The 24,668-nt window shown below is 42.0% G+C and overlaps 1 protein-coding gene across 1 annotated transcript in view; it reads left to right on the top strand.

Moving 5' to 3' along the window:
• znrf2b (zinc and ring finger 2b) overlaps positions 1–24,668 on the top strand; it is a 68,868-nt gene that overhangs the window by 34,615 nt on the left and 9,585 nt on the right. Inside the window, exon 2 of the mRNA XM_071913097.2 lies at positions 8,145–8,240. Coding sequence (XP_071769198.1) covers positions 8,145–8,240 — 96 coding nt within the window. The remainder of the gene's footprint in view (positions 1–8,144; positions 8,241–24,668) is intronic.

Below are 24,668 nucleotides of genomic sequence, written 5' to 3'. Positions count from 1 at the left end.
AGTCTCTCTCAGCAGCAACAGGAACTATGATTGTGTTGTTTCCTCTGGAGACTGAGCATTACACCAGAGATCTGACAGGATAGCCTGGGTCTGTATGTCTGTCTGTCTGTGTCTGTAGTGCATAGTCTGTCCATATTGAACCACTAGAGGCTCTATCAAACAGTGGCAGGTGGTTGAGGATTATCTTTTCTTTTTCCCCAACCTTCTTCCTGACAAAAAAAAAAATCCCAAAGCTGTTTGTTCCTCTCTCTTTCACACCAGCCCCAGGCACAATTCCAATTTCCTCCTTTTAGCAAAACAGAGGAAATTGCATCTTTTATTCTTCACTCTCTCTCTCTGTCCCAGAACATATTTTTGTAAATAGAGGGCGTCTCATCTCTCCAGGCTTTATTGTTGCAGCCGTAATGTGATTTTAATAACCATCTTCACACATCAGTCACACACAGAGAGTGACAGTCTGGGCGACAGATGGGATGCTGGTGAGGAATTTCTCCAATACCGATCCTCTCTGCTGTTACCTGACTGTCCACTGGGGCCTATGATGGAGCTCATCCACAGAGCCTATTGTTTCTCTGATATTCCCCTTTACCGCCCTTAGCTACCGAGTCCAGAGATGCAGCACGTCTATAGGCACTACATCGCCTACAGAGCCTAGCTGCTATTTTCTCTCTCCTGCTGCTTTAAAGTTGCACTTGGTGAAAACGTAAAACTTTACACACCAAGAATGACGAGAATAAATGACGCAAAATTGCGAATAATTTGCAGGCTAATTTGACGCACCACAAAAAGAGTCAACACCAAGTGATGATGACCTGGTCCTGCTTTTGCTCAGTAAAAAAAGATAAATTTGGGTACACCCAATATTGAGGAGAAGGAGAGCACATGTAGAGTTACACTTCACCTCGTATGTAAACTTAAGAGTGAAATCAAAAAGGTTCTCCTAAACAGAGAAAGCTGGACTCACCAACGATGGATGAACCTCTTCACCACCTCCACCCCCACCACACACTAAGAAGGAGACATTTAGTTCACTGATGTCACCCTATATTCCATTTTATTTCACAGCAGTAGTGCTAACAGGTCTGAACTAGAAAATATATCTATATCCTTGGAAAATCACCCAGATGCTTTTTCACAATGTCTACCAAGTCGGTTCCCTGTGCATGTTCAGTAGAGCTGGAAAAAGTGTCACTTGATGACATCACAGATCAGCATCATGTATATGAAGTCCTGTACCTTGTGTCAGTATATTGTATGACTGTCTTGTAAAGTGTCTGCAGGTCCCTTCTGCACCAGATGTACTTTGAGAATTGAAACAATTCTGATTCTGTGTGTGTGTGTGTGTTACACAGAGCCAGAAAACGCAGGAGGGCTCTAGCCGCGCCAGCCGCTGGTCGGTGTGTTGATCAATAAAATGAAGATGTAATACATAAATCCCATTTAATAGTATGGCATACAGGGTTTGCTGATTCAGGAGTTGGAATAATGGGAGTAATGATCTCAGCACCTTGGGATGCTCTCCAAATGCGTTGTAAACTGGGTGGAAGGTTAACACAGTGTGTCGGGCTTGAGCTGTGGCCAAGCGGCTGTTTGCTTGCAACGCTTTCAGGAGGACTTTGACTTTGTGTGTCACGTTGGCCTGTGTGAGCGCAGGGAAAACCATGGCAGAGGAAATTAGCTATTTCAGTGAGTTCTTGTTGGTGGAGTCAATAATTAAAGTAAAAGCTATTCCAGCAGGTATTGAGCTATTGGTAGACAGATTTTCTTTAACCTTTTTCTTGGGTTTCATTCCCTACAGATTCAGTTTCTTTCTTTCTTTCTTTCTTTCTTTCTTTCTTTCTTTCTTTCTTTCTTTCTTCCTAACCCTAACCCTAACTGGTCATTAAGTGTGTGTTCCCTAAATCCAACTGGTGCTCAAGTGTGTGTTCCCTAAATGCAACTGGTTGTCAAGTGTGTGTTCCCTAAATCCAATTTATCATCAAGTGTGTGTTCCCTAAATCCAACTGGTTGTCAAGCGTGTAGTCCTCTACGACATTAGCAGAAAAAAAAAAAAAAAAAGCAAACGCCAGTACTGTGTAGCATCCAGTCTTTATACAGTCTCTTCAGTCGTGTAGTGTGTCTCCAGCTTTTAGAGAGATGAATGGAATTGTCTAGAGACTATACTCTTGCCCCCAGTATAGACACCCCAGATTCAGTTTCTCGCTCTTCTTGTAGCTCCAGACTTGTCCCTCTTTCTTTATTTCTTTCTTGCTCTCAATTTCTATTCCTTTCTCATTTATATTGATTAGCTAGGAGTATTGTCATAGTACACTGAGGACTGCGGTGGAAAGCGAGGGAAAAGAGGGGGGTGGTGATCTCCTGGTGAAACCAACGCTACTCTTCATATCTCCCTCTAACTACTGCTAATTGTGGCTGCCCCCCACCCCCCCCCACCCCCCACCCCCGCTGGTCCACATGGGGCTAGATTGGAAGATGTTTCTTACTTTCAGCCTTTTATTCTCCATTTCCCTTTCCACCTCCCACGCTTTTATCCATCCCAACACGCTCTCAAGCCTTTGAGGTTTTTTTTCCCCTCGAGATAGGAGCAGTGAAATATCGCATCTACCTGACTTTTAAGCATCACAGTGTTCCTGTACTGCATCATATCAGGGAAACATTCCTGCCAGATTGCCTGGTGTGTTCAGGTAATTAGTTGTGTTTACACACTGCACCTTTTAGGCTGATTTGGCATCACAACTGATTTTCCAAAGTCGAAGCTAGTTTGTGTGAGGGTTCAGATCCAGTCGGTACTGTCATCAATATTTCAAACATGCTTGATTTTTACAACTTAAGTCCCTGTACTACTCCTGTAGTGTGAGCTGGTCAACAAATCAAATCTGAACAGAGACCAGCAATAGAAATGAGAGTTATGTGCAAGACAAGGAAAAAAATTACAGCAACAAGTTGCTCTACCTCCATGTTTGTTTTGGTTCATGGTTGCAGTAGCACGCGAGTTCATGTGTTCGGAAGATTTTGGTGTTGTATGGCAGTAGAACACAGCTAAGTGTGTAATCCTGGTATTTAACTGGTGGTCAAGTGTGTGTTCCCCAAATCCAACTCGTCATCAATTGTGTGTCTCCAAAATCAAAGTGGTTGTTAAGTGTGTGTTCCCCAAATCCAACTGGTTGTTAAGTGTGTGTGTTCCCCAAATCAGAAAGGTCATCAAGTGTGTGTTCCCTAAATCCAACTAGTCTTCATGTGTGTGTTCCCCAAATCAAAATGGTTGTCAAGTGTGTGTTCCTCAAATCAAAGTGGTTGTTAAGTGTGTGTTCCCAAAGTCCCACTGGTCGTAAAGTGTGTGTTCCCCAAATCCAACTGCTCATTACGTTGTGTTCCCTAAGTCTTTAGAGAGATTAATAATTAATAATTGCCAAGGGGTTTTTATCACCACAGATTTCCTCCAGATTCAGTCTCTCACTGTTGCCCTATGACCTATGCCAACATGTCAGCACTCATTTGGAAGAGATCTGCATTCTTTGACAGCCATACCCTTGGTGCAGAGATAATTGTTTTCATTGGATGGTGAGCAGTAAATGGGCTCAAACAATGCTCAGGGGATCGTTTTACGGAGCGCTTGGCAAGATAAGGAATGCCCGCTCCGAGTCCATTAGTCATTACTCCATGCGTCATTAGCACACAACTCCAAAAGTTGTGCGCTAATTCCAGTTAATTAAACTATTCAGCGGTCAGATAATAACTGTCTTTCATACTTGGGATGTGAGAAGGGAGTCTGTAATTGTAATTACCCAGGAGATGTTCTGCCTGCCAGTGCCACATTTTGCCAACTTCCTCAGCAGTAGAGGAATTCTCCAACAGTCTGCAGTGCCATGTGGAAACACATGTTGAAAACATTGTTGAATTCAACTTTTTTAATTTTTGCCAGCTGTTTTAGTCGTCTTTATGTCATCTAAAGCTGTTTGCTGTGTGTTTATCAGCCAACGTGGTTAATCAGAGTGTCGATCACAGTCTATGGGAGAGCTGAGCTCAGGCCAGCTGCTGCCCTCCACAGAGACCCCTAGTGGTCGTGGTTTACAGCACATAAATAGCCCACAGCACTAAACACTAAACACACTGAGACTCAAACACAGCACACGCATTCATACAGTCATGCACACACAAACAGTTACTTTTTATCCCCCACAATGAAATCAGGGCTGGTTTGTTCATGAATCAGGTTTGTTCCTCCGTCATGCGTGATATCTCAGACTCCACTGATCAGATTTTGATGAACCTGGGGAAATGATGCATCCCAGCACTGCGTTAGAGCAACTACACTGATTGACACAAGAGGGGCGCTACAATTACAGCAACAACCCAGATACCCCAAACTTTCACTCTTCCTCCTAGGCCTTAGTATCATGTAGACGATATCATCGAAATTCCAGTAACAGCTTTCTTTTTCCCGAAACGAAGCTTTCGGGAGCCGGGAGCTAAAGCTAATGCTAGCTCACTGATTGCGTTGATTCTACAGTGCTGCATGCACAGTTCATGTAGCCCTTCAGAATAAAAGTCCTTTGGCAATATACCAAAAACCTGTGAGAGAGAAAGGGCGTGCACGATACTTTATATAAGAAGCGAGTTCTGAATGACAGTAAAGTTTATATTTTACTCTACTTTTTTTAGCTACATGCCTTCATCAGAGCATCATGATGATGAAGACATGTAGCTGAAACACTTGAGTAAATTCGCTCTTATTTGCATGGAGGGAAAAGTGCATTTTCAACATTTTCCTCCAGTCTCATCATCCAAAAATGTGCACCTTTCTTTGGATGTGTGTTCTTTTGAGAGTTTAACAAACTTAACCTTTACTCAACCACCTTCAGTGTCGGCCTCAAGGCAGCAGATGTTTCAGATCATGCTGCTTTGTTGTTTCATTCCCTTGTTTTCATTAATTCTGTGGAGCAGAATGCCCCCACTGCGATGTTTTGTATTGTTCTGTACAAACAAAAGATGAAACTCTGAAAGGTATACATTGCTCCAGGGTTATGCATAGTGCTTATGAAACAATCACATTACTTATTCATACTTCTTTCAGCCTGTCTGAATTATTCCAACAGAATTATTCTTTAAGAAGCCAGTATTTTCAGCATTTTCCCTGCCAAGAACAGTTAAGACCTGCTCTGCTGTCATACCCCAGTTTTGGTCTTTTGGTCTGTATGTCAGCCTGTCTGTCTTTCTGTCTTTCCATTTTGCTAATTGCCTTTGTGTCTGTCTTCTCACTGCATCTAAGGCTGGGGAAACACTATAAGACTTTTAGTGCGATTATATCCACAATTTGGCCATCAGGTAGGATTTTCCAGATCAGATCAGATTTTGTTGTGTGCGAAGGTTCACGACTTTAATCTCTTTGCCCCAGATCCAGTCGAGACTATCACCATGACTCAAATCTGGATGTCAAATCTGATGCTGTTGCCAACTCTCTTCCAAGGAGAGTAGCTGTTTACTGCTCAAAAAGTCGCTGGGGGGGGTGGTTCCCTAAATCGAATTGGTCGTCAAGTGTGTGTTCCCTAAATCGAATTGGTCGTCAAGTGTGTGTTCCCTAAATCCAACTGGCCGTCAAGTGTGTGTTCCCTAAATCCAACTGGTCGTCAAGTGTATGTTCCCTAAATCGAATTGGTCATCAAGTGTGTTTTCCGGAAATCCAACTGGCCGTCAAGTGTGTGTTCCCGAAATCCAACTGCTCATCAAGTGTGTGTTCCCAAAATCCAACTGCTCATCAAGTGTGTGTTCCTCCTCGACCAGACAAAGACAGTTTGTGAAAGCGAGTTTTGTGTGTGATGTCCTTGAACAGACACAACAGCGTACCCTCTGCCAGTGTGTTTTATCTGAGCTGCAGGGTGCGGGCATCACAGGATTATTTGAATGAAATTAAGGAGATCCTGATAAAAGCTCCGTTACCTCTGTTTCACCCCTCATTACAGGCAGAATGCCTTGCATATCTCAGAGCAAAGAGATGGATGGATGAGGACCAGCTGGGGTGGAAGATGAGTCACCGAAGCAAATTTTGTTTTCATCAAGTGAGATGTAGGGAGGGTTGAGAGGGTTCCAGAACAATGATGGAATATTGACACAATCGACATCTAAATACACTCCAAACACGTTTAGGGGTTGTAACTACCATTGTTAATGCAGTAGAGGTTTGCGGTGTTATGGACACTTTGTTATGTGGTGCTATGGACGCACACACAGCTTTATTCTGATTAATTTCCTGGAGAGAGCATCCCATATAATGCATGAGTCATCACGGTCGCAGGGAGTGCTCCCACCAGCTTTGATTTTTGCATTTCTGAGAATGAGTTTATCTCTTCGGACCAGGCCACTCGGCAGAACTGTGCAGAGCTGGAACTCATTCTCAACTTTATGCAGTATTACAGAGATTTAGGTCCTGCAGTGTTTTCCTCACCATCCTGAATGGCTGACTGACTGAGTAAGTCCCTATAGTACACATTCTGAATTGTCAGCAGATGACCAGATCCTAGGAGATGGCACCCCTGTACATCTTGTTCGCCTGTGTGTGTGTGTGTGTGTGTGTGTGTGTGTGTGTGTGTGTGTGTGTGTGTGTGTGTGTGTATGTGTGTGCTGTGACTTTGGGTTAAAATGGATCAGATAAACAGTAGAGAGAGTCTGGCTCCTGGCTGCATTAATCCCTTTACCCCGTGAGCATTACAGCATGGTGGTAGACTTTATCATTCTAGAGAGATGTGATCAGAAACACACATGCACGCACGCACGCACGCACGCACGCACACACACACATGCACACACACACATACTGTATATACACACAGATCTTAATTGTCAGATTGTACTGTTGGTATTAGATTAAACTTTATTCATCCCTGTGCGGAAATTTGTGTGTTACAGCAGCAAATAGTAATTGGATACAACAAAGAAATATTGAATATTTGTAAGAATATAGCAAACGGTGGTATTAAACATTGACAATCCTAATGTGTCAAGGACATATTAAGTGGAAATGAATGAATGAAAATATGAAATAATATGAATTACAGCATTATGATGTGTGCAAAATAACAGCAGTTGAACATACATACAACAAATTCATTATTATTTACTACTTACTGCTGCTATTTTGCCCATATTTTTCACATGTTCATTCATACATTTCTACTTACTATGTTTGAGTGTTGGAATTGTAGGTTTTGTATGCTTATATAACACTCATTTGCTCTATTCATATTTATATCCTATTTGCTGCTGCAACCACCCAGTTACCCCACAGGGATCATTAAAGTTTCATCCAATCTAATCTCGACTGAGACCAAGTAAAACTGTATGAAAATATGTACGATATGAAAATCTACCAAAAAAAAGAATACAGCAGTATGAAGTGAAAAATCATAGAAACATCAAGATATTTCAAGATTTATCAAGGTGTATCAAGATTTTCATGTAGGATTATGTCAAGGGACACACTGTGCACTGTGAGTGGAGAATTGAAATTCCTCCCCAGCATCTCTCTCATACACACACACACACACACACACACACACACACACAATATTAACTTCTGTCACCTGTCAGTGATAAATGACATTCTAGCCACCCTAGAGTGCTGTTATCCACCATGCTAGAGGGATGACGGTTAACTGCTGTCCTTTATCATAGGACTCAACTGTTCACTGTGATGACTTCAGATGGCTTGGGAAACTGTTGTATGTCTCCTGCTGTTAACCTGGTCATTTTGCTTCATACAAAACTACTGAACATAATCGTTAAGATGTCAGTGGAAGCTGCAGGATCCATGATGTTGCCTGCATTTAAAGCAATATTCCACTTTTTAAGTTTTAACATGGTGGTTATTTGGCACTTGACCACCATGAAAACCAGAATATAAACTAATCGCCAAGATCAGATACAGCTGGACGAGTTTGTAGCATTCAGATTTTTACTTCCCATTCATTTGAATGAGGCCACGAAAAAATAGACTGAAAACTTACATTTACACATTTGTGAACAGATTCAACAACACTTTAATTTGAATCAGTGACTCTGTCCAAGCACAAACTACACAAACTGTTATGTGGGATAGTCTTTCTCTTATCTAATTGCTTCATTGCCTTGTTTCTCTTCGCTCCATCCAGGCTTCAAGTGCCCTGTGTGCTCCAAGTTTGTCTCGTCAGATGAGATGGACCTTCACCTGGTCATGTGTCTAACCAAACCTAGAGTGACGTATAACGGTAAGAATGACCCTTCCTTTCTTACTAACTGTATGAATGTGAAGCAGGGCAGTGATGGAAAAAGAGCATGCATGATCAGTCAACTATACCTGGATTAATAAGAATAATCATTATCATTATTATTATCATTATTATCATTATTCATAATTTTGGAAAAGTTCTACATCTCATAGATAGAACATTTTGGTGAAAGTCCTCGCCTGGTGTCCAGCCCCAGTGAATCGCAGTCTTTAGCATTTTTTAGAATTCATAGTGGTCTGGATCCAAGCCTATCCAACGGCAGTTATTTCGGACAGATACTATCCGACAAGCCTGATTGGATGGTCGATGTAGGCGGGACAAACCTGCGTATGACGCGCTTTACAACAACTACTAATATGGCAGCGCCGAATGATAGCAAGCTAGATTTAGCAATTTCATCAGTCCTTAAAAAACGTAATGACATTGTTTTTGTCGTGTCTCCATCATATAAGTTTGTCCCACCTACATCGACCATTCAATCAGGTATGTCAGACAGTATTGGTCCGAACTAATTGCCGGTGAATAGGCTTGTGTCCAAACCTATATGAATCGGTGTGCAAATTCAGTGCTAAAGACTGCGATTCATGGGGGCTGGATACCAGGCAATGAAAGTCCTGCAGGTGAAATGATGCCTGACATATTGCTATTTGAAAAGTTGTCAATTTGTCCTGATGATGTCCTGGTGCTATTCAGCATGACCAAATGTGGTCTGGGTCCATCCCAAACATGTATGTGAAATTTGGTTGCTCTAGCATCATTTAGGAATTATGCCTCATTACCTGTTTGCAGGTCTTGGCTGTCAGATATGATTGTGTTTCACAGCTGAATGGTTAGGAGTATCAAAATTATGTGTAATAGCCATAATATAGGATGTCCACATGTGTAGTGTGCAACTTCTTGTGGAGATTAGATCAACTTTCTGAGAGAAAAAAAAAAAAAAGGGGTTTGCACAAAATTCAAAATGACAAGGCTGAAATTAAAACTAATATGTGCAATGGATTTGTGTTGAGCCACTGAATTTGAGGGGAAAAATGATTCAGGGCATTAGAGTTTAGGAGTTATTGGCCAAAATGTAAAGTTGCACCTTATCGAGTTTGCTTTTATTTTCTTACAGCACAGAGAACTGAAACTAAATGACTGGGTTAAACTGAGCATGAGTATTTTCATGGCAGCAGTGCATGTCCTAGTGTCAACTGACTGAGTCTCTTTATTGGAACTTGGTAGTGTTGAAGTTTGAACCTTTCTCTGGTAAAGATTCACAAAGGACGATGACTACAGTATAACAGTAATTGCTCTTGCCTCTCCCTTGTTTGTCTGTGTATGTCTGCTTGAGAGAAAGCAGAGTCGGCCCTTCTATCTCGAGCAAAGTTTATTGAGTTTATCATCGTACCGCTCATTTCCTCCAGCTTCCTCTCGGCGATATGAGCTAATTCTCTGTGTTTCTGGACACACTCAAAACCTTTCTTCAAAGTTTCATGTACACACTCGCCTCCACCACTTCCCTTTTAGCCGAATGTTTCGGGAGGAAGTTGAGTTCCTCTATGGGGACAGACCAGGGAAGGATGGTGTGCTAATTTCATCCAGAATGAAGCAACACAGTGCTTGCATGGTGTTCATTTTCCTGTTCAGCTGGGCCAAATTCCTCTTTCAGTCTTCCTGTCCCTCAGTCATATGATGATCACACGTTTCGGTGCTCACTTTTATGGAGAGCTCCAGTCAGCACTTATTGATAGCTGCATAACCTAGTGCACAGAAAAATAATGTGGTGCACAAATTCAATGTCAGGCCAGCCCAGCAGAGTCTTATAAAAGCCTCTCTGGCCGTCTTCCAGTTGTCACATCTGATTTATGGCTCATGTGACAGCATCATGTGACAAGCTGTTTTATGGAAAGCTTTCCCTTATGTCTGGCTCTGCCACTTCCACAACACTATCAGCGTCAAGTTGATGTCAAGGCTGACTCACGTGGATGTGGGTAAGCCCCCATGGTGGCTCCATTTCCTCACTAGCTGCTCTGCTAGTGTTTACCAGGGTTCCCTCTGGACATGGAAGTCCTGGAACATCAGGGAATTTAGAGAGGTGTATTCCAGACAGGGAAAGTCAGAGAATTTGATCAATTCTCCAGGGAAGTCAGGAAATTTGATCAATTCTCCAGGGAAGTCAGGGAATGGGCATCCAGGTGGTCTGTGATGTAAAGCGCATAAAAGCAACATCCTGGATTTGAATCCGGCCCAGGACTTTTTCTCGAATGTCATCCTCATCTGTCTCTCTCTACTTCGATTTTTGAGGAAAATACCCCAAAAAATCATTTAACAAAAATCTCTTTACAAAAAAAAGTGAATATCAGGGAATTTTACAAATAGGTCACTTTACTAGCCTGGTTCCAGACTCCTGAATTGCGTCCCACTCCAAAGTTTGAACTGTTCGTGCAAGGGTTTTTCATTGGTGTTTCGGCAGAATAGATTCGTTGAAATCACCCCCAGTATTTTTGTCAAAATCGACCATCATTCTTGGTAAAGTTGCTAAATCCGCTGGCTAACCATGGATGTAGAGACTGACTGGCTGCAGCATCAGTGTGACTGAAGTAACGTCACAGCGGCCGAATACGTCAGTCACTAGTGATTGGTTCGGGGAAAATCAACTGTAAAACAACAAACCAGGAAGGAAGAACATGTGTAGGTCATCCAACTTAGTTATGGAAAGCCATGGAAAAGTCCTGGAATGTGACTGTATAAAAGGCCCGCGGTGGGAAGCCTGATGTGTCCTGACGTGCTGCAGCATTGGGCTGATGAGCGAAGGTCCTGCAGCTCAGCAGATCTGGCATCCCATCCATCAGCGGAAGTGGGGAAAGTCATCTGTCAGCCCGACAACATGTGTGATGGATTAAGGCAGGACGATTGCACAAAGTGTGTGCGTTGGACATACTGCATGTGTAGGGATATGTGTGTGCATGAATCAGAGGTGGGGTCTCGAGTCACATGACTTGGACTGGAGTCAGACTTGAGTCACAATTGTAATTGCTTGAGACTTGACTTGATGCATGAAGAGAAGACTTGAGACTTGACTTGACTTGGGTTCTGGTGACTTGGGACTTGACTTTGACTTGTACTTTGATGACTTGAAAAGGTTTCTAAAGTCTTGACTTGAGATCTTGTGTTTGTGTAAATGACTTAGATTGAAAGTGATGAGATTTGTTCCAGCAGACGACTGAATTTAAATTCTGTTTTCTGAATTTGTATGGAATGATTGAATTTATTGAAGTTGAAACTGATTCTAGAAATCAAACTCATGATGCTCCTACAAAGTTTTTATCCTATTAAAACCATATTGCATTGAAAAGTCCTAGATATTTAGTTTTCTTTAAGATATTAAATTGATACTGGGCTCTTGATTTGTTCTGACTTGACTTGCTGTTCTACATTTAGACTTGAGACTTGACATTAATGACATGGACTTGACTTGGACTTGACTTGGTAATCTACATTCAGACTTGGGAGTTGACTTGAGGCTTGTGCCTCAAGAGTTGAGACTGACTTGGGACTCAAGCAAAGTTGACTTGGTCACACCTCTGGCATGAATATAGGAGGTCTTCTCTAACTTTACCTTTCTCAATCCCTTCCCAACCAGATAGAGTTTCCACATGCAGATACATATTAGATGCAATCCCTCTGGGTCACTGTGGGTCAGGCCTTTTTAGTCTGACCTTTTTCTATGAACACTACCAGCTCATTTAGCAGTTTAGTACCCAATACATAGCCCATGGTAATGGTGCTAAAGGGATATGGCAGTCTCAGTCTGCTACTACGGCCATTTCTCTGCTACTCTGCCCAAAGCGCAGAGCTGCCAAAGAGCTTCTGCTGATTTGAATAGCTTTGAAATCATGAGTAGGAGCGTTTGACAGAGGGTGTTGACTTAAGTAAATGGTCTCTCTGTATTTTGTAACACTCAGACACTTACACACACACACACACACTCCTGCTCACATCTCTCCGTTTGCCATCCGGTGGAAGAGGGAAAAAAACAGATCAGTCATTGTGATGATATGGTCAGATGAACTGTGTGTGTGTGTGTGTGTGTGTTGACCAGGTTTTTCAGGTCCGTAGCCAGTCAGTAGTGACTCTTTTTACCCTCATCTGCCATACAAGAAGCCTTTTTTTTTTCAAATGGAACACAAAGCAGACAGGATATCTACATTCATCCACTGCTGTGTGTCCTGGAACATATGGAGAAGCTTTTTAACATCAGGGAACGAGTGCTTGCTGCGTTTCTTCGATAATGCTAGGGCAAAAGATAGCAAAGATACATCAGAATCTGCTTCGGCTAGCGCAGCACATTGCACTGGGGTAATAGACCATGAGGGGAACTGAAGAATGAATCGTGACTTCACCTTCATTATCTGGCTTCACCCTCCCTCATGCCAGCCCTCTGAAGTCTTTCAGCCACTGTGAAATAGTTTTCAATATTAATCTCCTGTGTCGTGACTAGGGGTTGACCGATACGGGTTCTTGAAGGCCAATATATTTTTGGAGTGAAGCTACCGATATTTTGTGCCGATGTTCAGTATCTGAATTTGACTATTTTCATGCCAAAAAAAAATGCCAAAAGTATGGGACAGTAACACTCTGAAACCCAGAATACTACTACTACTACTACTACCACTACTACTACTGCTACTACTAGTACTGCTACTACTGCTACTACTAGTACTGCTACTACTACTACTACTACTACTACTACTGCTACTACTACAACTATTTCTAAGACAAAAGCAGTGAGGAAGTAGTGGACACATACTGGTAGAAATGAAAACTGAAAAGTTAGGAAGAAATTGATTAACAGAGGAGAGATAAGAAAGAAAAGGCGAGCAGAGCAAAATGGAGGGGAGAGAGAGAGAGAGAATGAAGTGAGAGCGAGGCATTCTTTGATTGTCAACCAAAAAAAAATCTTGGACAGATAAAAAGGGTTGGAGTTTTGCTTGAGACAAGAGAGAGAGAGAGAGAGAGTAGAGAGTAGAATGATAATGAGAAATAAGACAAAGAAAAACTGTCGAACAAGGGAATCGCCAGGATGGGCTCCTCTTTGACTCTTGGCATGGCTGATTAATTTAGAGCTTGGCTGATGGAATCTGCCCTTCATTCTGAACGCTATAGGGTTAGACCTGGATGTCTGTTTGCTGATATATGGGGCTGATATTGTCCTTTTATTAAAAATCAGATCTGGTCCAGTCAGTGTGGTCCACCTGATATGATGAATATGATGCATGTATGCCATTCTTTCTACTAAAACAGTTAAGCCTTAAAGGAATAGTTCACCCAAAAATGAAAATTCAGTCATTATCTACTCACCCCCATGCCAGCTGAAACTCGGGTGAAGTTTGTTAGTCCATACAGATCCCTGAGCCCTGAGAAGCCTTCTCCAAAACAACTGAAGTTGCTGGGGACCTGACTTGACTTGACTTCATGGTGAAAAAAATAACAGAAAATAACCATAAAATGGCTCCATGCAGCTCGTCCAGCATAATGCAAGTCTCCGGAAGCCAAACGATCCCAAAGTGACTTGAAAAGACTGACATTTACACCATTATTTAGCTGAAATCGCCACTCTAGCTGTTGAAAAGTTCACATTTGCGCGCGTTGAACGGTTCAAACTTTAGTCCCACCCCCAAAGGCACTGACTGGCTCCATTGTTTCTCCGAGCGAGAACAAGCCATTGACTGGAGCAACACCAGACTCTCTGAATCGCTCGACAAAAACTGAAAAGTGGGCGGGAGTGGGACGCAATTCAGGAGTCTGGAACCAGGCTAGTAAAGTGACCCATTTGTAAAATTCCCTGATATTCCCTTTTTTTTGGAAAGAGATTTTTGTAAAAATGATTTTTTGGGGTATTTTCCTCAAAAATACTCCAAAACAGCGCGCTAACGAACGTCACCCGAGTTTCAGCTGGGTGAGTAGATAATGAATGAATTTTCATTTTTGGGTGAACTATTCCTTTAACTTGGCTAACTGAACATATGCTTATGTACACTTGAGTTTGCAGTGCCCAATGTTGAACAGCACATTAACTTTGTAATGATCTAGGCCTTCAGGCTGTGACTGGATTTTTAATGCTGTCAGTGAAGATAAATTACCTGTCAGCTCAGATGTCTGGTTTACATTCAAGCTTCTGTTTGATCTGGATTTAAATGAATAAGTGTTAGATGTGTCCCGTTTTCTTCTTTTTTTTTTAAATTTTTTTATTTTTTGGTCAGGCTTGAATGCTGGTTCATGGGTTGCTTTTAAGTTTATTGTTGCTCAGTTTATTATTGTTAGTCTTGAGTGATACTCCATGCTCACTAACACTTTAGAATATAGTATATTGAGTAATAGTAAGCTCCATGTTAACAGCTAAGCATACACTATGTTGAGTGATAGTAGGCTCCATGCTTTAGCATGCACTCAAAGAAATATGATAGAAAAAAAAAACTTGTTGCATGGAGTCTACTATCACTCAACATAGTGTATGCTAAAGTGTTAGCATGGAGCCTGCTATCTCTCAACATAGCGTATGCTAAAGTGTTAGCATGGAGCCTACTATCTCTCAACATAGCGTGTGCTAAAGTGTTAGCATGGAGCCTGCTATTACTCAACATAGTGTATGCTGAAGTGTTAGCATGGCGCACCAGAGCCAATGATCTACTGGGGACACATGGATGATTGAGGTGATGATGGAGTCAGCTGTAATCTACTCTCCTTTACTTTACACTGCTCTCGCTTGTGCTTATTCTTTTTTACGTTGTTTTTTTTAGCGGTGATCAGTTCTATGATAAAAAGGTAATCAATCAATCAAACTGCATCATATCCATCAGGGTCCACACTGACTGGACCAGATCTGATTTTCAATAAAATGGCAATATCGGCAAACCAATATATTGGTCTAACCCTTCTCATAAATACACAGAGGGCTCTGCTGGGTACTGCGGCGTGCTTTCAGGCAGGAGAGGAGAGGAGAGGAGGAAGGGAGGGATGAGGAGGGAGGTGAACGGAGAGGAGGATTACCTCTGCACGACTGCAATGCTTTCCCTTCAAACTCCTGTGATGCTGTGAGACGTAACAAAGTCCTGGAGATCTAGGATATAAAACACTGACATTTCCCCATGGTTATTCTCTCTATTTGCGTATATTTCAGATATCTCAATGTTTTCAGAATTTCTCACTTATCTTGCTTATTTCAAACTGGATTCAGCTTGAGCCAAGGAATCAGAGGGGTAAAAAACTGATTCTAGACCTTACGGTTTAAGAGTTATTGTAAATTAGTTTTTTCTAGCTTTTTCTTGCTTTTATTGCTTATTTCATATTCTATTTTTGTCCTTATACTCTATTTTTCTTTTTTCCCCGCTGATTCTAATACTTTTGCTGTTGCAATGTCCTAATTTTCCCCCGGCGATCAATAAAGTTTCTTCATATCTTAGGCTATCTCATACACCAACAACAATCTGACATCCATGGGTAAGGGAGGCACCAGAGGAATTTCCTGCCATGGAAACATTTTCTGAATGACTGCTGTTAATCGAGTTTTATTATTTTTGCAGCGCATCACCGTCAAAACAGGTTTTCACGCCTATTAAAAGTGCTCAGCTTTTCCACATGGTTGAAGAAAAGAATAACAAAGAAAAAGGGGTAAATGAGATTGTGTCCTTGAATTGCTCGGTGTGGACAAATAGAGATGCAGTCGAGAGAAGACAGTAGAGAGGAAACCCTGTCCTGCTGTGTGTTTCTCCCTCTAATGTCCTTCCTGTAAGTCCCTATCTACTATATCTACCCTATAGTCAAGAGAGAAGCACCTCAGAGCTGTTATTAGGAGGGTAGAGGGTGTGTGTGTGTGTGTGTGTGTGTGTGTGTGTGTGTGCGCGCGCGCACACTAGTGTCATGCCCATTCAAATTGAGGGGGTATGTGGCTCCTCTGGTGTTTGACATCTAACACCTCTGTTGCAGTTTAATTCTGAGTGATGTTTCAGAACCCCGGACAGCGATACCGGAAGTGCGTTATGCTTCATTAGTAGTAAATCTGCACACCTGAGAGAGTGAGAATATGGCGGAAAAGACTTTTGCCAAACACCATTGTTCCACCTCCCCTTTCCCCTGAAAATGAGTATTGTGATTTTAATAGGAAATAAAGCTTCCTTTTAATTGCAACAAAGAAGTCCGACTCCTGGTATTCGCACCACAATTTGGTGCCGAAAACCCGGGAGAAATACAACGAAAGAAGGATGATTAAAGAGTGAAGACGCGGATACCAGGACAAACAATGACGGACTTAACAAGAATGAAAAGATTAAGGGGAGCAGTCCGTACTGCCACGACAAGACTCTTAAACAAGATTGATCAGGAGGTCGGTTTGGAAAACCCCAATGCGGACGTGTTGGAAGAATATCTGGAACAATTGATGGCAAGAGAAAGAACTTTGATGGACTGTGATCGGGAAATCGAATCAGAAACACCAGTTGATGACTTGGACGAGGAAGTGAACTCGATATTTCAATACCTGGATGGAATAATGGTGAGAAAGACCAGGATAAAACGCATTCTAAGGAGAAATGCTGAAGACAGCGAGAGTACAGCCTCAAATAACTCTGAGCGCTATAACCCGGACAATGATGAGAGAAGACGAGCAGTCAAGTTGCTAAACTAATTATTGAGAAGTTTTCCTGAGACGTAAGCCAGTGGCAAAGTTTGAGTTTGAGTCAGTTTGAGACGGCTATAGATAAAAACATGAGTCTAACCAAGTCTGATAAATTCACTTATTTAAAATCCTTTTTATATGGTACAGCATCTAATGTAGTTGCGGGACTCGCTTTATCAGATGAAAACTATGACAATGCCAAAAAAATGCTTATCAGCCGGTTTGGGCATAAAGATCTCATTATAAATGCCCACATGAATAAACTGTTAAACCCACAGATTCAAGTACGCAGTCTAGGCTCAATGGGAGTACTCTCAAATACTTATGGCAACTTGCTGTGTCCAATCCTCATGAAAATGATACCTGAAGAAATAATTCTGGAGTTCACTCGTCAAAACAGTGGTGAACGAGAAGAAGGCAGTGACACAGATAACACGTTCAGTGTGCAAGGCCTAATGTTATATAAAGGAAGTTGAGAGCCGTGAGAGGACGGTCAATCTTACCCAAACTGCGCAACCACCGGATAAAGAAAAACAACGAGAAAGATCCTACATGGAGAAAAGAATGCCAGAAAAAAGAAGAGCCTATACATCCTCCACAGCAACATTTCATGCTGCCAGCGTCAGAGATGACCTTAAGTGTATATTCTGTGGAGGGGGCGACCACAGATCTAAGAACTGTACAGAACTAACTCTTGAACTAAGGAGAGAAAAGTTAAGAAGACAAGGCAAGTGTTTTGTGTGTCTGGGTAGCAGGCATGTTGTGCGTAATTGTAGGGCGCAGGGAATTACCTGTGAAGAGTGTGGTCGAAGACACCACAAAGTAGTCTGCCCTCAGTTAGCCAGTCAAGAGGAAAGGCACACAGAAGGGAGACAGGGAAGCACAGAACAACAGGCTGACCGTAGTATCCCTTCAGATACAGTAATAGCGAGCTCTCTCAGTAGTTCTATGAGTAGTACAGTATTACTCCAGACAGCTACCATTTGGATAGACTCATCCACTCAAAGTCAGGTTGCTAGATGTCTATTAGACGGAGGTAGCTCACGCAGTTTTATTAGAGAAGATATCTCCAGAGCACTTAACCTGCCAGTGATAGGTAAAGAAGCACTGAATGTTTACGTATTTGGCTCTAAAACACCTAAAAGAGTTACTTGCAGGAAGGTGAAGGTGCGTTTGAGAAACCTCAGAAATAATCAAAGTATCGAGGTTCAGCTATTGGAGACGCCCAAAGTGAGCTCTTCAATCATCAAAATGCCAAGTGAAACGATAAGGAACAACTTGGAGGCCAAAGGAATGCCCATGGCTGACATCCCCATGAGAGGAATGGAATCAGAAGAATTGGGTGTCCTAATTGGAGGAGACCAGTACTGGGGAATAGTCACGGGGAAAATTGAAAACTTGAAAACGGCCTAGTCGCACTGGAAAGTATGTTTGGATGGCTGGTGCAAGGAGAGGTCACCACTCTGAACATTATCACTGAAGCTGTCGAAGTAATGCATGTTTGTGTTGGAGAGGATCAGGCACTCTCAAACCAGTTGCGCAGCTTTTGGGAAATAGAATCACTTGGAATCCATAATGAAGAATCACATTCTGAGACGAATGAAAAGGCTGTGAAAAGATTTGAAGAAATGGTGAAGTGTGTTGGAGGCCGATATGAAGTCAGCCTACCCTGGAAAGATGAACGGGTGACTATAGCTTCCAATTATGTCACAGCAAAAAATAGGTTCAATAATCTGATCAGAAGGTTTAAAAATAACCCAGTTCTTTTCGACAGATATGATGAGGTTATTCAAAATTATCTAAAACAGGGCATAGTGTAACTGGCAGAAGATTATGAGACTAGTGGCCCCGTTTACTACTTACCTCATCATGCAGTGATCAAAGAAGAGAGAGCTACTACAAAGTTAAGAGTCGTATTTGATGCCTCTTCTCATGAGAAAGATAGCTGTTCATTAAACGAGTGTCTGCTTGTAGGCCCCAACTTAAATCCAGATATTTTGAACATTTTGATTAAGTTTAGGCAGTATCCAGTGGCTTTAATGACGGATATCAAAACAGCCTTTCTACAAATCTCCCTCAATGAAAAGGACAGAGACGCACTGAGATTCCTGTGGACAGACGGCAAGCTAATGTCACAAAAGTAGATCAAGGTGAAAACACTAAGGATGACGAGTTCCGTTTGGAGTGTCTTCGAGTCCATTTCTGTTAGCTGCTACCATCAGACACCATCTCAAACAGCAAGAAGAAGGAAATCCCGAGGTTGTTCAAACAATAAGGGAGTGCCTTTATGTCGATGATTTTATAAGTGGAGCTGATAACAGTGATGCCGCTGCGGAACTGTGTGTAAAGGCCAGAGAAATAATGGCGAGTGCAGGAATGGATCTTTGTAAGTGGAAAACGAATAGCTCTGAGCTACAACGAGAATGGTCACAGGAAGAACAAGAAGAAGTGAAGGTTTCCACTCCATTAAAGGTTTTAGGCCTAGTCTGGAATAGTGAAACAGACGATTTCGTCTTTGAAATGATGGATGTGATGAAATATGTGAAGGACAAAAAACTCACAAAAAGGGCAGTGCTCCAAACAGCGTCAAGAATATTCGATCCCATTGGGTTCTTGTCTCCATTCATCATCAGAGTGAAAATTCTGTTCCAGGAGATGTGGGATAGAGGCTTAGATTGGGATGAAGAGCTTCCGACAGACCTAGCCGTATGTTGGAAAGAGTGGTGCGCAGAACTACCAGATGTGAGTAAAGTGTCCATAAATAGACGTTATGATTCACAGTTTGAGCAAAGTGAAAGGTCCCAAGCAACGCAAGAAATTCATATGTTTTGCGATGCTAGTGAAAGGGCCTACTGTGCCGCTGCGTATTTACGCACAGCCAAACCAGATGGAAAGGGCACAATAAGTCTGATCTCTGCCAAGACCAAAGTAGCCCCGTTAAAAAGGATAACTCTGCCCCGATTGGAACTGCTGGGAGCGCTTATTGGTGCTAGACTTGGTAGTTATTTAAGCAAAATTCTGAACTTGAACAATGTACAGTGTCATTTTTGGACTGACTCGATGATCACCATTCATTGGATCAAGAGCACAGCAAAACAATGGAAGCCATTTGTGGCTAACAGAGTAGCTGAAATACAGAGTCTGACATTGCCGGAGAACTGGAAACACTGCAAGGGGAAGGACAATCCTGCCGACCACGGAACACGTGGAATAAGTTCGGAGGCACTGATCAATGACACCTTGTGGAGGAATGGACCGAGCTGGTTAAACTCACCAAATGTACCGCCAGTGGACGAAATGAGCACCTCTCTGCCAATCGGTGAGTACATCACACAAAATCAGATAACTGCGGATGAAGAGAATGTTTATTCAGCAGTTGAACCCATTCTGACACTGGAGAAATATAGCAGTTTAAATAAGTTGCTCAGAATTACTGCATGGATAAAGAGATTTGTGCACAACTCGCGTCATGGAGAGTTATGCACTCAGGAGATTGAATCAGCTGAGAAATACTGGGTTAGACTGACACAAAATAAATGTTTCTCAAAGGAAATGAGACGATTGGAAAAGGAAAAGGAATTGGACAGAAAATCAAAAATTCTCACCTTGAAACCTTTTTGGATGAAGAAAAAATCATGCGTGTGGGAGGCAGACTGCAAAAGACAAATTGGGCCTATGGACAAAAACATCCATGGATTTTGCCAGCTGAAGACAAGTTTTCAGAGTTGTTGATAAAAAGGTCCCATAATGATGTCATGCACTCTGGCTTACAAGACACATTGACACAAGTCAGAGAAAGGTATTGGATAGTAAGAGGTAGGCAGCTCACCAAGAAAATTGTACAGAGTTGTTTGACTTGTCGTAAGTGTAAAGTTAAAGCTGGACAACAACCTGTGGCACCGTTGCCACGTGATCGCATTACAGAAGCCCAGCCATTTGAGGTAGTAGGTGTAGATTTTGCCGGACCCTTGTTTGTCAAACAAAACAGTCAGAAAACGTACATAGCATTGTTTACGTGTGCAGTCATGAGAGCTATCCATCTGGAACTAGTCTCAGATTTATCCATAGACGCTGTCATTTAGGAGATTCATTGCGAGAAGGGGAGTGTGCAGTACCATCTATTCAGATAACGCAAAAACTTTTAAGCGAGCTGACCAAGATTTAAAGGAAATGTGGAATGTGATGAAGGGAGAAGAAATGCAAAGGTTCTTTTCTGGAAAGAAAATCACATGAAAATATACTGTATAGTGGAAAGAGCTGCATGGTGGGGCGGGATGTGGGAACGTCTTGTCAGATCTGTTAAAACCTGCATCAGAAAAGTACTTGGAAGGGCCTATCTGACATTTGAGGAAATGCAAACATTGGTAACCGAAGTGGAGGCAGTAATAAACTCAAGGCCGCTTACCTACTTGCATACGGATAGTCAGGACCCATCACTGCTCACCCCAGCTCACTTTTTGATTGGACAAAGAATAACAACCTTGCCTTCAGAGCCTATTCATGTTTCAGATACGAGAAAGGTGGACGGAGAGCAACTGACGAGGCGGTGGAATTATCGCCGTAAACTGGTGAGTGAGTTTTGGAACAGATGGAGAAAGGAGTATGTGATGCGTTCGGCTCACTGTACCAGTCCAGTAAAATCAGTTTTATTCAAGGTTGGAGATTTAGTTCTCATTCACGAGGAGAAACTACCACGTCATATGTGGAGGATGGGACGAGTGGAGGAAGTGTTCCATGGCAGAGATGGAAAAGTAAGATCATGTTCCGTTCGGCTACCTTCTAACACTCATCTCAGAAGACCTATTCAACTTCTCTACCATCTTGAATTAGAGTGATGAACGTGCTACTGTTCATCGGGCCGGAGTTTGTTGCAGTTTAATTCTGAGTGATGTTTCAGCACCCCGGACAACAATACCGGAAGTGCATTATGCTTCATTAGTAGTAAATCTGCGAGAGTGAGAATACGGCAGAAAAGACTTTTGCCAAACACCATTGTTCCACCTCCCCTTTCCCCTGAAAATGAGTATTGTGATTTTAATAGGATATAAAGCTTCCGTTTAATTGCAACAAAGAAGTCCGACTCCTGATATTCGCACCACAACCTCTTCAGTATAAAAGAAAAGGACATTTTTGTTGCTTTTCATTTAGTCATCATGGTTTAGACCAGTGGTTCTCAACGTGGGGTCCGGGGACCACCAGGGGTCCTTGAGGGGGTTCCATGGGGTCCCCAGCAAACTGATGAATTGTTAAACTTCATCATTATTTCAAGAAGTTACAAGAATTAGAGAATGTAGAACACTATATTCAACCTATAAACAGTTGATGAAAGCTTTTGCATTTGCTGTTCTAAACTCCTGGTGTCAGCTAGGTCTTTTCTGGGAAAATTCCTCTGATGCACAGGAAGTGACACAACAATGAGCCTTAAAAACAAATCAGGAACTCAGGGATTACCACTTTAAAGAGGAACTAAACCCAAACCCAAATCTATGGTGAAGCCTGACATCTAATGGTGAAAAGTAGGGTACTGAACTGGCCATCTGCTATTGGCTGGTCTTTGGTGCCAGGTGATGTCACCACCTGTTGTACTCTATAGAAGGTGACATCACCTGGCACCAAAGATCAGCCAATAGCAGATGGGCTGGTGGCAGCTTGCCTCAGGGTTGAATATGCTTACTATAGATTAACTAAATAGATTTTTGCTTATTTGGGGTGCGTTGTGCACTGTTCAAGATGAGATGTGTCTTCCTTTTTTACGTATTTTTATACTTTTGTGTGAGAGTAAAGACAGTGTGATGTTTTGAATGTTTTTCTTTTTATGTACACATTGTGGTTTGTACCTAATGAAGACATTTTAAATACAGGTGCCTTTTTAATTCTGTCTCTCCTTCTCTCTCTCTTTCTCTCTCTTTCTCTCTCTCTCTCTCTCTCTCTCTCTCTCTCTCTCTCTGTGGCTTGTCCTGCATGTGAAGCCTGGTATTGGTTTTGTTTTTTGCCTGGCGTCAGGCCAAGCCTTTGTCACTCTACGTATATCTGAGCCAACTTTCTACTCCAGCAAAACACTGGAGATGCTGAAAAGCTTTGAGCAAATCAATAACTGTCTGAACTAACTGATCATCACCTCTACTCGCTCTTTTACTATTAGCTGCAGCCACCCACACTTCACTGAGAGAGAGTGTGTGTGTGTGTGTGTGTGTGTGTGTGTGTGTGTGTGTGTGTATATATTAGGGTTACACCAATATGGTCTGGCGATATTATCCTTTTATTAAAGGACAATATCTGGTCCAGTCAGTGTCATCCACCTCTGATATAATGGATATGATGCAGTTTGATTGATTACATATTTACTGTAGAATTGATAAGTAGGCCTACTGTACTGGTTGTCTATGGGAAGCCCTTAACCTGAACTGATTCTAATGCGACATTTTGATCAGGTTCCACACAAGTATGCATTAATGCTTTTTTAGGGGGGCTCAAATTTAAAGATACTTAAATGTTGGTTTTGGGCAGCTTCAAACCAAAATTATTGATCTCGGTATTGGACTGAAACCCATATCAGTCGTACTCAAGTGTCTGTGTGTGTGTGTGTGTGTGTGTGTGTTTCTTAGACGGTCTGTAAATAGGTGAGAGCGGCTGCCATATTAATACAGGCTTTGTCTAATCCTCCTATAAATGGAGCCTGGAGTGTTGACTTGCTTTTAGTTAGACGCTGTGTTGAAGAGTCTTGAAGTGGCTCATTCAGGTGAAGAATGGAGATCTCAGCATTGGGATTGATATCCTGGTATTGCCTGGTTGAATCAGTACCAATTGACTACTGGTCTGTCTCTCTACTTATATATTGACTGGGCCAGAGTGCAGAGTGTGAGGACAACAGTTTCTTCAAGATACGCTGGGCTTGTGAAGTATCAATGTAATTCTATCAATATCATACATTATAGATGCCCTCTGCTCAGTGCATATACTCATGGGAATATTCATCAAAGCAACAAATGATACTGGTTACGTTTACATGCACAGATAAGTCCCTTCTTAACCTGGGTACTCCAGTAACCTGGTTTTGGGTCAACATCATAATTGGGTTAAAATAACCCGGTAAGCTCAAGCTCTGATTATGAGAAACCTGGTTAAGATGCCTGGCTCACTCCCATATTAAACAGGGTGCTGTTTTCACTTTGAGTTTTATGAGAAACCCATTTATGTCTGGCTTATGCTGCAGTGGGATGATATCCCATTGCTACAACTTGGAAGCAATCACATGTTTAACTCACTGGAATGCCCACATACAACATGGCAATCATAAGGTCAATTGTTCTTTGGTGCCAGGTGATGTCACCTTCTATAGAGTACAACCGGTGGTGACATCACCTGGCTCCAAAGATCAGCCAATAGCAGATGGCCAGTTCAGTACCCTACTTTTCACCATTAGATGTCAGGCTTCACCAAAGATTTGGGTTTTGGGTTTAGTTACTCTTTAAAGGGAACATTTAAGTATAAAGTTTTAAAGTAATGGATAAAGTTTTAAAGTAATGGAATGTGTGTGAAGTCTTTCAATGTCTGGTACAATACCTTCATTGTATCCTTGCATGGTTAATCATATATATAGTATATTAATGAGGACCACTTTATTCCAGTGGTCGACTCATTTATCAATTATTAGAAATGGTATTCATCAGAGGAATAGTGGGGAGGGGGCCATAAGGGTTAGGGGTAGCAAGCAGCACAGTGGATGTTAATGTGTGTGTATGTGTGTGTGT

This window comes from Centroberyx gerrardi, chromosome 12 (genome assembly GCF_048128805.1).
Source record: "Centroberyx gerrardi isolate f3 chromosome 12, fCenGer3.hap1.cur.20231027, whole genome shotgun sequence".
In the NCBI taxonomy this organism is placed as follows: Eukaryota; Metazoa; Chordata; class Actinopteri; order Beryciformes; family Berycidae; genus Centroberyx; species Centroberyx gerrardi.
Note: the sequence above shows the minus strand (reverse complement) of the source record. Positions and strands in the feature narration are given on the sequence as shown.